The following is a 14,604-nucleotide window of genomic DNA, read 5'->3' as shown; positions in this document are numbered from 1 at the left end:
TAATCTCCTTTTATTAGGCATATTTGACATGTCCTCCCCCCTTCCATTCAGAGGTTAGAAATGCTAAAGTGTGTAACACTGCTAATATAGCTCTTTATGAAAAGGGCAAGCATTGCCTTCATTGAGCTGGACTTTGTCAAAGCACCAAGCATTAACAGAGGGATAAATATGCTTAAATCAAATTTCAGGAACTGAATTATTCCATTTCATTGAGATTCCTAAACATTGCCTATAATGGTGCTAAGCAGATATCAGGTAGATACATACCGGAAGCTTTCCTGTGTATCATCAGGTTGATTAGAATTACATTTTTATGGCATTTCTGATTGAAAGCTGGTAGGAGATGCAGTTATAAAGACAAAAGAATGTTTAATAGAGCCTTAATTAGGATCTAATTCTGCATCCATGCTTACTATAAAAACCTAATACTTAGTGTCAGGAAACATAGCATCCCTGTCCCATTAGTACTTAAGGGTTGAAGCCCTATGGTCGACTAAGTTTATGAGAACTTTATTGTAGAAGACAAGTAGTGTCTTCAGTATAAATTACCATTTTTTTAGATTTGCAACTGTAAATCATCAGGGCTCCAGCAAAACACGTAAGTAGGAATGATGAGAACTCATGGGTGGGCCATTTTGAAAATGTCTGTTTACACAGAACCCTGGAAACTTCTTCACCAAGCCATTCTGCATGCTTTCCACAACTGCAGGTACACTTCTCAATACAAATCCACATGCATTTTCTACACCACTGCATGCTCTGTGATACAGAGGTGCTAAGAACTTAAAAATTTGTTACGGGCTTAAAATGGTAAGGTAGTATTCTAGAGCATATAGGTAGGTATTTCCACTCCCTTCAAGTCCTGTAGGCCTCATATGTACATACGGAAAAAATTATATCAAAGTGCAGCCCAACCCTCTAAATGTTGCTACCATGTTTCAAAATAGATGAGTCAGGTACAACTGAATTCAAACAGAATGTTGCTAGCATATTGAAGAAAAGTTTTTAGACATTTCCATTATTCACAGATTTGTTAAAGTTAGGACATTCTTGGCATCTCTGAAAAGAAAAAAATCATTATTTCCCCTTATTTCTGCTTTTCCTTTTTAATGGAAAGACAATATGCTCATGTCTTGATGCTGAAATAGTATAGCCATATATTTAAAAAATAATGCAGTGTGACATCATCACAATGCAAAGCCTGTGTTTCAGTTTCAATACGGACACAGAACTGACCTTTTTTCATTCATGAGCAAACTGAAATCAAGCAAGTTCAGCATATACTGGCTTTGTGACAAGTATGATTAATACGGTGTGCAATTCCTTGATTTAGGAGATATTTTCTAAATATTCCTTTGTAGTAGTACACTCAAAATATTGTTTTATTGCTACTTTGACTCAGCAGTATTTTCTATGTTTTTTCTTAATTCAGTATTTTCAGTGTGGCTTTTAAACATCCAGGAAAAATTCTCTTTCCGTATTCCGCACAATATGGATCATTCAAACCATAGAAATAACACAGTCTATTGTTAACAAGCCAGACAGGACTTTTCATTGCACACTGAAGCTCCCAGCTAGCATTAATTCATTTAACTGGACAGCATAAAGTTGGACATCTCCAAGTCTTTAATCATTTGTCTGTTGCTGGAGAGCTGAAATCCACGATTCTTCAAACTTGTTCAGAAAGGAAAAAGACATTAATCTAGGGCTTGACCCAATGTCTGCTGAAGTAAAGAAAAAGGTTATGTTAGTCCAGTTGGTTTGGGACAAAGCCATTGACCATCTACAGTTAAGTTCTTCCACCAATGAAATTATTATATATTGCTAAACAATCAAATTGGTTTTTTTACTTCTTGCTCAAGACAGCAAAATAAAGCAGAATAGCTTTTAAATTATTATTTTATTTAAATTGTTATAAGTTCTAAGTAATACTTATAATTCAAGGCAAAGCTTGACTTTTTAGAGAGCATTCTTCAATTTTATTTGCAAAAGTGTCCTGCAGACTGAATAATCTGAGCAATTGACCAATGACCAACTGCTGGAGTTAAAATTATGAACACTAAGCCCAGAATTCTGACTTTATATTCAATAATTCTCTGTCTAAAAAGGACATATAAACATGTATGTTTTATTTTTATAAAGCTGACTGCTTTATTGATTTATATTGTTGCTCCTTCTCTGAAGTACTGGATTATTTACTTCCCTAGCAAAAGAAAAGGTGATTGTTTTTTGACAGAGAGTCATAAGTGTCTTTGTAAATACCACCTTAAAAAAATAAAATAAAAAATCCCTTACTAGGTCTCATAGATTTCTCGTCTGACTCTATATAATGTTCAGAGATTGTTGCGTAACTTGATATGGTCTAAAACATTAAGGAAGAATCAAGACCATATCATTAAGATCTTTGTAGTTTGTTCTGTAATGGGGTTATAATTTTCATATATTTTGGATGTTCTCCTTCACTCCTGTACTCTTCTGTCTGGTAAAAAGCTTCAAATAATCACTTTCTGTTTCCCTCTTTGTAAAAGTCATTTTAGTATATAAGGTAAGTACGAATAAGGTTTACAAGGTATACTGGCATGAACTATACCAGGCAGAAAAGATACAGTAACCAATATTGTTGTGTAACTTCATTAGGAACAGAAATTCTCACAATCACCTTATTCAGCCATTCAAATAAGTGAAAAGCTGCATTCCCTGAGGGAGAGAAAGTATAATTAATGCAGCACAATGTCTATTCCATGCCAACATTTCCAATACTGGCAATCTGCATTTTGGTACTGTCTTCACACACATTGTTTTCTAAGAGTAATTATCACCTAAGTCCAAAATGTAATACGTGGCCAAAAAGGACATGATTAATATAAATTATAATAGTAACTCACTTCTTTGAAGTACCATCTTGAAATGATAGGGAACTGCTTCAGCTTGAAAAATTATAAATTGAAAATAGGGACATGTAGAAAAAATATTATGTTGCATGTGTATCTATTTTGATCTTCTTACCCATGATTATGGGGACAATCTAAGAGGAAATATATTCTGAAAAACATTAATTAATTTAAATTTAACAGATGTCAGGAGCAACTCTTGGGGAAAAAATAAATGACAGAAAATGCTAGAGCAAAAATATTAGTAGACACAGTTTAAAATGCATTTTTATGAGATCTCAATTCTACTTTTCCATTAACATTGTCTTGATGATTTGCCTGAAGTGATAATTATTTCATTTAAATAGAGCATCTGAGGATATACTCTAAGACCAAGTAGCCAGACAGCTAGTAACTGGTAAATATAGCTTTTGTTCTCCTTCAAAGGGCCCCCCTCATCACCGGAATTGCATCTATTTGACAGTGATGCATACAAAGAAAAGCTTGACATACACTACTCCAATCGAAACCCTTGGGAAAGAAAATAATTAACAAATATTTTAGGAAAACCCTTTAACTGCTGGTAAGGTCCATGTTCTGCTCATCCGTTGGTCCCTCTTTAACATAATGGGTATGTCCACAAAATCCTCTTTTTTTGCTATTACCCTTTCTGTTTGGAAAAACTGGTGAATGCAGTCCTAGGATAACTGTGATGGATGGCATCTTTTTTGTTGTTTATTCTGTATTTCTGTTCTGCTGGGGGGGGGGGGGGGGGTGGTGGCTTGGTTTTGGGGGTGTCTTTTTGTGGGGTTTTGGTTTTGTTTTCCAGAAAAGTGGAAGAGGTAGCAGACACTGCAGGAGTAATCGCTCTTTCATTGGATGAATTACCAGGCTTGCTTAGCTGGCACACTTTAGACTACAAGGTTCGACTGGCCAGGAAGACACAGAATGCAGCTGGAAACCTGCAGGTTATAAAGAGACTGAGAAGTGACACTGAGAAAAATGGAGCAGACAAGTGATTCCAGGGATATGATCAAAAGTTTAGAGAACAAAGCAACTTAAATGTCATTCAGTTAACTGGTATCAAGCCTGTAAGCAGGGAATTGCTGGAAAGAACAAAGCATGTGCAGAGAAGCATGTAAAGTATTTTATTACATTTTTTTTTGTTGTCCTTATTTGCTTTCAGTTATTTTTTAATTCAGAAAGATTAATATTGTATTCTTCATGCTAATAAAATGTGGGGTTCTTACTTTAAATGTCTTCTGGTCTGTAATCCACTACAAAAAAAATATTATAGCCTTATTCACTTCAAAGCTCTGGTTGACTGGAGGTCTTGTCAAAGTGAGAGAGCGAACATTTTACAAGCAGGAAGGCAGGAGGTAAAGAATTGCTATAAATTCTTCAAAGTGAGAAAGATTACTAGATAGTTGCCACAGTTTAATACTGGGCACCCTCGTTTGTTATTATGATTAATGCCCTGGCTGACAGTACAGAAGATATACAAGTGGTAGGATTTAGACTGTTATAAAAAATCCTGTAATGAAACAGAGAATCAGAGTGACAGAAAATCACACATATTTGTAGGTGACCATGCATGTCTTGCCAGATGTTTGCACACACACTACATTTAAATTTTAAAACGTAGATAAATGTAAAGTGCTGTAGGTGGGCATTCTTATTCTAACCAACTATGCATTACATTTACCTTAACAATAAAGGACTCCAGCCAATGCAACATACTGATCTCAAGGTAGTCAGTTCTCTATTGCTTGAAGTCATAACAGTGTGTAATGTCTTAAAATAGAATTCTCCAATTCAGACATAAGCCATAGTATTGACACAGAGTTATTAATAAAATTAGCTCTTCACTGTGGTAAGAAGAACAGTCCATGTGACCATCAGAGCTTATTATCTTAAAATATACTACTTATATGTGTTCATGAATAATGGCAGCAGTTAAAGAATTTGAAAACATATTTTATCCCTCAGAATTTACCCTTGTTAGATATTACAGGAATCTCAATGAGGCTGTGTAAATTTTCAGATTTGGTTTTCTGACAAATTATAAATTTTATGTGATATACATGATACTTTCGTTGGTTGCGAGCTGTGGCAAGTACACAGTTTGCATCTAACTTCCCCTGCAAAGATCAGTTTTGACAGTAGTCAACATACAGTGTAAACTATGTGCAGACTCAAGGGTTATACAGGTGTACGCCGCTGCACGTACCCCTATGCCCATCGTCATGTAGGCAGGAAATTGTTGGGTCAGTGACTCACCAAATTATAATCAAATTAATTTGTACTTAGAACAAACCTGTAGGCACCTACATTTCGCAGAGACTGACTCCTTTCATTGGCCTATTTTACATACTTAAATTAAAGATCTGAGTTTCATTACAGTGCTCTTCGCTTCAGAGCAATGTTCACTCAGAAGTTGCCAAGAGGGTTGAAAGGTAAGGTTAAGGACATATTGGGTGTTAAATCAATGCTGAAAGCTTCAGAGAATTTACCGGTTCCTAAATGCATGCAATTTTAATCCAAGAAAATAATCTGTTTTTTTATGTAGCACATACACACTTATCCAACAGGTATCCAAATCAGCATTTTTATATCACATATTATTAAAAATTTCTCAAAATAATGAAAAATATTTCAGAAATTTAAATTCACTTTGAATTAAAAGTCAGCACTACTAGTGACACACACACATATATATATATATATATGAATATCTTTCATACCTGTAAGTGATATGTTTGTGTTGCCATTTCTGTCCTGTTAACGCGTAGCGTTTTCGACGAATGTTAAATTTGGAGCTACCTCTTGTTTGGTCAGGCACACCACATCGAGGCTTCTTCATCCAGCTGCAAGAAAGAGCACCACATAGTTAAAGCAGCATGAAAGAAAAATCATAACCACTGTACCTAACTAATAAAAACATCATACTTTTTTGTATGTTACAGTGTTATCAATTTTGTGTCTACATGCAACAATGACTAACAAAAGGAACAGTTTTCTTGTTACTAGATGTATACTTTGTAGAACTTCATTGCATCCCATGACATTCAGAAACCAATATCTTTGCTGTTATTCTTCCTAGTTTTCTTTTGCTACAACCTCTGAACAAAGACTTCACAACTGGACAAGTCTTTCACAGCCAATAATTTATTCTGATTCGTTCAAGGTAATTATGATCTGTATCACTAGCTTGCTTGCTGAAGGTGAAGTTAAAGCATATACACAAAGATTTAGTCAAATCACTAGTTCCTAAATTATTTCTTTGTATTCTGTGATCCTTGTACTTTGTCTCATTGTCATGATATTTAAACAAGCCTTGAGTTCTTTCAATTAAAGAGCCCAGTCAACTACCAGATTTGTTCTTAATTCAAGATACTGAAACTGCTAACTTTATGATGCTAATACGTTCTTCTATCTTATTCTCTTTCCACACAATGAAGAGTATCATGTTGCATCTATAATCTCCTAGTGGAGATATTTAACTCAAGAATTCTGCTTAAAAATATTTAATGCTCTGTACAAAATCAAGCTGAAAAGGTCTAAATCACAAACAACAAAAATTACCATTGCAGCAGCACCAGGCTTTCCACAGAAATCTTTGGTTTTTACAGTGGCCTTCAATATTTCAATGTTTTCCAATATTTCACAGAATCACAGAATGACAGAATGGTAGGGGTTGGAAGGGACCTCTGGAGATCATCTTGTCCAACCCCCCTGCTTGAGCAGGCACACCCAGAGCAGGGGGCACAGGACTGCCTCCAGGCGGGTTTTGAATGTCTCCAGAGAAGGAGACTCCACAACCTCCCTGGGCAGCCTGTGCCGCTGCTCTGGCACCCTCACAGGAAAGGAGATTTTCCTCATATTGAGGTTGGAACTTCCTGTGTTCCAACTTGTGCCCATTGCCCCTGGTGCTGTCACGGGGCACCACTGAAAAGAGCCTAGTCCCATCGTCCTGACACCCACCCTTTAGATGTGTATAGGTATTGATGAAATCCCCTCTCAGTCTACTCCAGGCTGAACAAACTCAAGACTCTCAGCCTTTCCTCATAAGGGAGGTGCTCCAGCCCCCTGATCATCTTGGTAGCTCTCCGCTGGACTTGCTCAAGCAGTTCCCTGTCTTTCTTAAACTCTGGTGCCCAAAACTGGACACAGTACTCCAGATGTGGTCTCACGAGGGCAGAGAAATGAAGAAAACCATCTTTTTTTGTCCAAAAGAAAACACGGAATATTTGCAGTACAAAGGAGTAGAGAGTGTGTGTGTGTATAGAAAACTACACAATCTAATGAAATAATTGATTTTTCAGCTCTTTACTTGAGGCATGAGATGTGCATTGTCAGTTTTACACCTACTAATACAAGACAAACCATAATGCATACTAAATGAATTTCTAGAGACGGGCTAATCCAGTCAATATCAGCCACACTAATTTTCATAAATCTGTGTGAAGAGGTTTAAAAGCACAGCCAGACTTAGAACACTTCATATATACTGTAGCTATGGATATATAGTAAAGCATTGTTTAAATGTGTAAGTTGGATTTATACTCACCAGCCTATGCAAAAATACAAAATTTTAGTGATACTACCAAGATGGCACCGCACCCCACTTGCACCGATAAAGACTATAGAAGTGCCTGCAAAAACTTTGATGTGTGACACATCCATCATATAGCACAAGTGGGGAAGCCAAAATTTATGAATTTGACTGCCTGAACTGAAGGCACTGAGTTAATAGTTACCTGTTTCAAATTAGAAACACAGAATTATTTGCTCTAATTTCTGGATAGGATTATTAGAAAGTATGTGTAGCACATAAAGCAATTGACTATTATTTGTATTTGCAAGGAAGACAATCTTCTTTCCCTAGTGTCTGCAAAGACAATACTGCAAAATCTATAAAACTTTACCCCTCCAGTATTTGTTGAAACACCCTGCAACTTTACCTCAGGTTCCTCTGCTTTTTTAAAAGAAGTGTCAATTCAACAAAGTAAATGTTAGTGATTTCTGGCATGAAATAACATTGAAAAGTTCATTTTGCTCTAACAATAAAAGAAAATGAAGGAAAGAAGCAGATTTTTGTTACAGACCAAAGGGCAGTTCTATTCTTCTTAGTAAAATGATACCATATTTACACTTCAGTAAATGAAATTAAAATTGGCTCATACCTCAAAAAACTTTTAGACACGTTGTCAGTAATACTTTTTCACGGTGCTTGTTAGATCAGCATGCAGTTACCATGCATTTTAATGACAGGGTATATTAGAATTATGCTATTGAAACACTGTACAAAAATGTCAGGATCTTGTATAAAATATATAATCTATCACTTATAGTTGTACTGTTCCAAGGGCAATGACTTTAAATGAATTAGGTTTCTCCCCCCCCCAAAATGTTTAAATTGTTTAGCTTAAATGATGGGGACCTATTTTAATAACTTGCCAGGTTTGCTCACTGACAAGCCATGGGCAGATAAGTGTAAATATTCCAAGTTGTGAATTTAAAAATTAATCTTCAAAGTTATTATTGAAATAATCTCTCAAGTTATGTCAAAGGTTCAATACCCTTGCAGGAAATGTTAGCATAAAATGTTTTACACTTAAGATTTAATACAAAAACTCATGAACAGTAGGTAGCATTTATTGAAAACTCAATGTTGTATTATCTTACTAGAATTACTGACAATCCATTTTTAGCAAAACAAAACATAGCCCAAAATAATGTTATGAAATTCAAGCGGTCACAATTTGTTCTTGCATTGATTGTATGTACCTATCTGGAACATTATGCTTGTATCCTTACTGGTTTGGATGGACAGGGGATGTTCCATGTTGTCATGCTGTCTGGCCCACTAATGTTCTTACTGCTCGTACATGAGGCCTGGGGCTGCGGTTCACACACAGTATAAATCCCAATGTAAATGGAATGGAAGCCTTTGCACAAGTGGTTCACTAGCTTTCAGGAAATTACCTTCATGTAAACTTTAAAGAAAGATTCAATTTGCAGCTGAAGAGTCGGACTATCACCAAATCTCTCACCTAGACCTTAGCTGAGCTAAGTTTAGCAGTCTCAATTTTAAACAAATTATTACATGGCTAGTATTGGAGTTCAGTTTCTTCTAGCACAGAAATGAGCAAAATCTTACAACTGAACAACTTCTGGCAAATACATTTTCCTTTTTCTTTAATATGTTAAAAATATTTTTTAAACAGTAATTGTTCTCACACTGACTGGGAGGAAGACTTCTGTCAATAGCAATCATTAATGCTCATGACATTTGGGGATACTTAGTGTGTAATATGCTCTTCCATTTGGGGGGGGAATTGATAAATAAAGCAGTCATCTCTATTTTCTTCCAAATATAGCTGCTTTTAACATAAAATGATCAAGGTCTTCTATGTTCTTGATTGCTTGTTGGGGCTTAATTAATTTTTTTTAAATAGTTGTTTTTCATTTTCAAAAAAGGTACTTACTGGTAACGACTGCCTCTCATCTGTTTGTTTCTGAACTTGTAGAAGTCTTTTATGCAGCAGCCCCTCAAAATTAATATTTTATCAGTACTCAATAAAGAGGCTTAATTGTGACTAATGTACTCTGTCTGTAGACTATGTCACATCAAATTCCTCTCTTAGCTCCATTAGTTTGAATCTTGAGAAGCTATATATGTCAAGAGAATTAAAACAGTTTAGACTCACAGAAAATCTGAAAAGATTAAAATAAAAATATGCAGCAAAACTGTAATACTCTTCCAGTAGAGAGAGAGATTAAACAACTTCTCATAACTCAAGCCATTTGCCTTGCTATATTTTTTTATTTGGGGGTTACAAGGAAGAATCTCTGTCTCCTCGCTTTCTTAAGTCTTCAGGGAAAAGTTTTGGTCTAATGTGGAATAAAAACATTTTAAAACCTACCTTTGTTTAAATGCCGCACACACCCCCATTTATTCCTAATCAAAACTGCTGCTTAAGCTGCATAATGTTTTTGGTTTTGGGGTTGGGGTTTGTTTGAGTTTTGGGTTTGTTGTTTTTTTTTCAGAGTTATAGCAAAAAAGGAAAATAAAAGGGAGAATCCAACTTAGTGCAACTTGACTTAGTGGCTAGAAAAACTATAGACATTTATTTAAGAAAACTGCTGAATGGTACCTTTAAACTTCTTGTGAGAAGATATAGATACATTTTCTAAACATCTTTACTCTTCCCTTCCAGTGCTGTGCTATTATAGGACTCTACTGACATTCTAAGTAATAGGAAGCAGTCAAAGAGTGATGCAAGATACTGTATTTCAGCCCTGTTACTGATGACGGTTTGTCTGCAAGGCTTTTCAGTGAATGTTTGCTGAGGGTACAAGACCTTATGTAGAGTTTTTGTACAAAACCATCTACCAATAAAATATACCACTGAGACAATTTCAACAGCTCAAAAATTTCCATTCACTTTTACTCTGTGACTGATTATTAATATATAAAGAGCAGAGATCACACATAAATATGATTACATCTTAATTATGAACCTTGAAGTAAACTTGGTTAGAAGCTCATCTGAGCATTAAAATAAGCACAGTAGCCATTATAAAATGAATGCTTTGTTACTATTGCATAGATTTAGTCAGCATCCTATACACAACCATTCTACCTGTATACCAATAAGTTTGTAATGTACCCCTTTAAACCGCAAAACATGTTTTGGAAATACACATGTATAGCAGTTTTAACGAAAGACAACAACTAGTCTTTTTCTACTTAGTATGTTTGGTTTAGGGATGTGAAAGACCAAGATGCCAACAGTGGGTCCATTTTCAGAAGTATCCTTTATAATGAATCATTCACTGTGTTTGGTAATATATAAATGAATCACAGAAAATACTGTGGCACCCCATGCAAATGTCAGAAAGTATTTTCCTTGGGTTTGCCACGGTCATGATACTTGTATTCAGAAGGTCCCTCATATTTTTATGCCATTATAATGATATCTCTTTCTACCACCCACTCTTCCTTATCCCCAGCAATAAGCATGCATCATGCTTTTCAAGCCACTTGGGAAACAAATCAGAAAATATAGCAAAAACGTGAATGGTGAGTAGTAGAGGGGAAATGAACACTGTTCTTATTTATGCATACCAAAATACTCATTGAGGAATTATCTTTTTTTCAGAGCAACAAAACTCCCCCAGGAGACTTTTGATTATGCTGCTGCAGGACATTATTTCTCTGTAAATATCCCAAAAGTTGTTTCCTACCAAGTTACTGCTACAACTTCTTCGAAATTTTTGTCCTTCTGAAGACGGAGAGGCACATCATAATCTCTTCTCAAGTCATGCTAGAGAAGCAGGTAAATCCTACCGCACAAGATGACAACATATTGCTTTTATGAGGTTCCTGCTGTTCTCTTTATTTTGTAATCCCAGCATTGTATGTGATTATGACATATTAATCATGGAGAAACAAATGGTAAACTGTCACATATTTCTGGCCAAAAGAGAGTATATATACTACCTGTGTAGATAAAAGGGAAAACTACTTCAAACATTTACAAAATAGTGCCATAAATGAACAACTGAAAAAAAATTTATCCTTTGTTATATAGTTATATCTCCCAAGAATATTCAGTGGTGCTAACTGATGGTAACTTGAGGCCACAGTTTAGTTTAATGAGTTTATTTTTTTTCTCAACATGAATGCAAATGTGAAAAGTCTTTAAGAATCAGTTCTGTTCCCAACTCGACTCAGGTTAATGCAAGTCCAAATGTTTAACTAGACCCAGAAGTCATCCAGCATGAGTTATATGTACCTAAGAATTACCATGTTTTAATATATCTCTCTGTGAAGAAGAAAATCATGCATCAAAAGGTTTGAAAGACTCAAAATCCACCAGATTGTAAAATTAATGTTTTGGACTGCTGCACAGATGCATTCCTTTGTCTGTTACATAGCAGAAGTGAAGACAACCTTGCTGACATGCTGGCCAACAAGCTCAATTTAGCAAATTTAAACCACTTCCCTTTGCAATTAAAGTTTTGGTTTGGTTTTTTCTCAGCTCGCTAGCTGACCCTCTCAACTAAGAGATGGCCTCTTCTCCTTAGGTTACCACTTTCTATCTCCTCTGCACTGCTAACTGTAAACAGACTATTTTCCTTTTAGTGAAATATATTGCTTCTTGCAAAGCTGCCACTAATGTGTCTTTAAAAGGCTACTAGTGACTGGTATAGCAGCACTCTCCCCTCAAGGATCAGTCACTGAAGCTGTATAAAGAGCCTAGTCTCTCCACCCCGCAGACTGGATCATAAACATACTTTTAAGCACGGCTCTCTCACAAGGTGTTTACTGCTATTGCACTGCATGTTCTAAGGTCCTTTAAATTCCTAAACTGAGGGATGTGTGATCAACTCACATCCCCTTAGGGCAGCCCTAAAATCTGCTTTGCTTTATTGCTTTTCAATGTAATAATGCATGTTCCAGTGGAATAAAATGATTTTTCCAATCCTGCCAGCATTTTGGGTAGTCTCTTCCCTAAACTCTAAATGATAGAAAAATCATCTGTGTCAGGTACTTTACCAGAACAGAATAACCAAAGATGACACATCGGGCTGGGGCTGGTAAATGGGAACTGAAGGAGGAATCCCACCCCCACCCTACCCCCCCCACCAAAAAATAAGCATTTTAGAGAAGTCGTAGAAATATTTCAATAAAGTAAATGTTGGATAGGCAGTGACAGTACTATTTTGTTACAGTAACTTTTTCTAAAATCACAAGATAATCTTTATTGCATTTTATCTGGAATGAGTCCAACAACCACTTCAAACCTTAATCCCAGATATGTTTTCTTAACTGTGTACAAATACTCTTCTTTTGTGTGTGCATGCATTTTCCTGGCACATTTTTAAAATTTGATGTAGTATAGAGTTGTTTGGAAGTGCCTTTTAATAGCTGTGTTTCACAAAGCTTCTCTGTGTTCAGTCTGTCAATAAAATCAGACACTGCCAGCCTTACACAACTTCAGAATTGCAAAGAGCACACAAAACTAATCCAATTTTACTGCATGTTAAAATGACCACACCTGGTCTTTTGTTACTGGAAACCATTAAATGAATGGGCCAGTGAGGTGTGCTAAATTTTTTTTTTCAATGAGGAGAAGGAAATTCACACTAAAGATTTTCCAGTAAGAAAAGAATCTTTCCACTTTGAAAAATTTAATGAATTATTGCCAAATTTCAATAGATTTCTCCACGTCCACATGATAACCTTTTGGACCCTTCTTTAGTTAACCCTGAAACACTTTCTTTACAATCACATGCCCAAAGGCAGACAGCAGTTATACAGGCGACTACCTGCTACCAGGAAATACAGAAGATGAAAAAAAAAGAGTCAGGCAAGGAGAGAGATAAACATTTTAACTCCCCATCTGAAGCCGCAATGCTATTTGGATATCCTGGTCCCCCTGCTTCATGGGTCAAATAGTTTTTCCAGTTCTGTTTTACCCTGCTTGAAACAGAAAAGTCAAGAGCATTTCAGTACTGGTTACTTACTCAATTGTGTTCCTGTCCACTTTTCCTGTCATATTAATGCCATAGAACTGCTGCATGGCAGCTATAGCTGATTGCATGGTTTCTGCAGAGCGCAACACCGACATTCGGGGGTCAGTTGGTGGAAGGTAGCCATACTTTTGTAACCATACCTGCAATGACAAGTGCAGTGGCTATTAAATAGAAATTAGAGGTAAATAAAATGCTCCCTAGTAATTAGTTTTGTACCATATATAATGAAGCTTCTAATTCACCAAGCATAAATCCTGTTAGTTTGGGTTTTGGTTTTTTTTTTTTTTTCCTGAAGACAAGAAATTCTTTGGGGCTTTTATTTAATCGCCTTTATTAAAGATTCTGCTGTTTTAAGACTTACAGCATGTTCTACCCAGGAGCCAGCTCTCTTTATTATCTGAAACTGCCTGCTTCAATTATTTATTCACTGTATTTATTTATTTGAAATTACAACTTAAGCACCTAACCCTGCCTCTAGGCACTTCAAGAATTTTTTAAAGCAGACAAAATATAAAATCTACAATATATGCCACATATAATTGACTGTCCACAGGGTACATAATAACATTCACCAACTACAATAATAAATCCACAATAGCTCTCACACAGTTTCACTATATTGTTATCGTCTCTCAAACGATTTGAAAGAGTGGGTGGGGACACATTCAGCTTTCCAAGGAGAATATCAAAATTACATACTTATAGGTAAAGCACGTGGCCAGGGGATAGTGAAGTAACAGAGTCTGTCCCACTTACAGGAAACTCCCTGATAAGAGGATCTTCCTTTATAAAACAAGATAGATTTAATGCCAACTGTGTATGCTATTAATTGAGTAGAAGTGGGAGGGAGAAGGCATGGTCCAAATAACTGAAAGCTTTATGGATTAAAGCCAATATCTTAAGAACACCTGGAAATACCCTCTGAAACATGCCGTCCTCTTTGAGGCAATGTTTTATAAACAAATAGCTGTAGCTATCTTAATGCTTCTAAGCATTCTCAAAATCTAGCCTATACAAAGCACAGTGTAAGACTTTTGAGGCTGTCATGGTTTAACCCCCATTGGTAACCAAGCACCACACAGCCGCTTGCTCACCATCCCTCCCCACAGTGGGATGTGGGAGGGAATCTGAAGAGCAAAAGTAAAAAAATTTGTGGGTTGAGATAAGAACAGTTTAATATTTGTAA

General features: G+C 36.0%; 1 protein-coding gene across 1 annotated transcript in view; it reads right to left on the bottom strand.

Annotated features, from left to right (window-relative positions):
* Positions 1 to 14,604, bottom strand: part of MMP16 (matrix metallopeptidase 16) — a 184,897-nt gene that overhangs the window by 76,130 nt on the left and 94,163 nt on the right. The window contains exons 2-3 of the mRNA XM_064442461.1: positions 13,410 to 13,558; positions 5,615 to 5,737 (exon numbers count right to left, since the gene is read on the bottom strand). Coding sequence (XP_064298531.1) covers positions 5,615 to 5,737; positions 13,410 to 13,558 — 272 coding nt within the window. The remainder of the gene's footprint in view (positions 1 to 5,614; positions 5,738 to 13,409; positions 13,559 to 14,604) is intronic.

This window comes from Phalacrocorax carbo, chromosome 2, assembly GCF_963921805.1.
Source record: "Phalacrocorax carbo chromosome 2, bPhaCar2.1, whole genome shotgun sequence".
In the NCBI taxonomy this organism is placed as follows: Eukaryota; Metazoa; Chordata; class Aves; order Suliformes; family Phalacrocoracidae; genus Phalacrocorax; species Phalacrocorax carbo.
The sequence above is the reverse complement of the archived record's forward strand: the minus strand, read 5'-3'. Positions and strand labels throughout refer to the sequence as shown.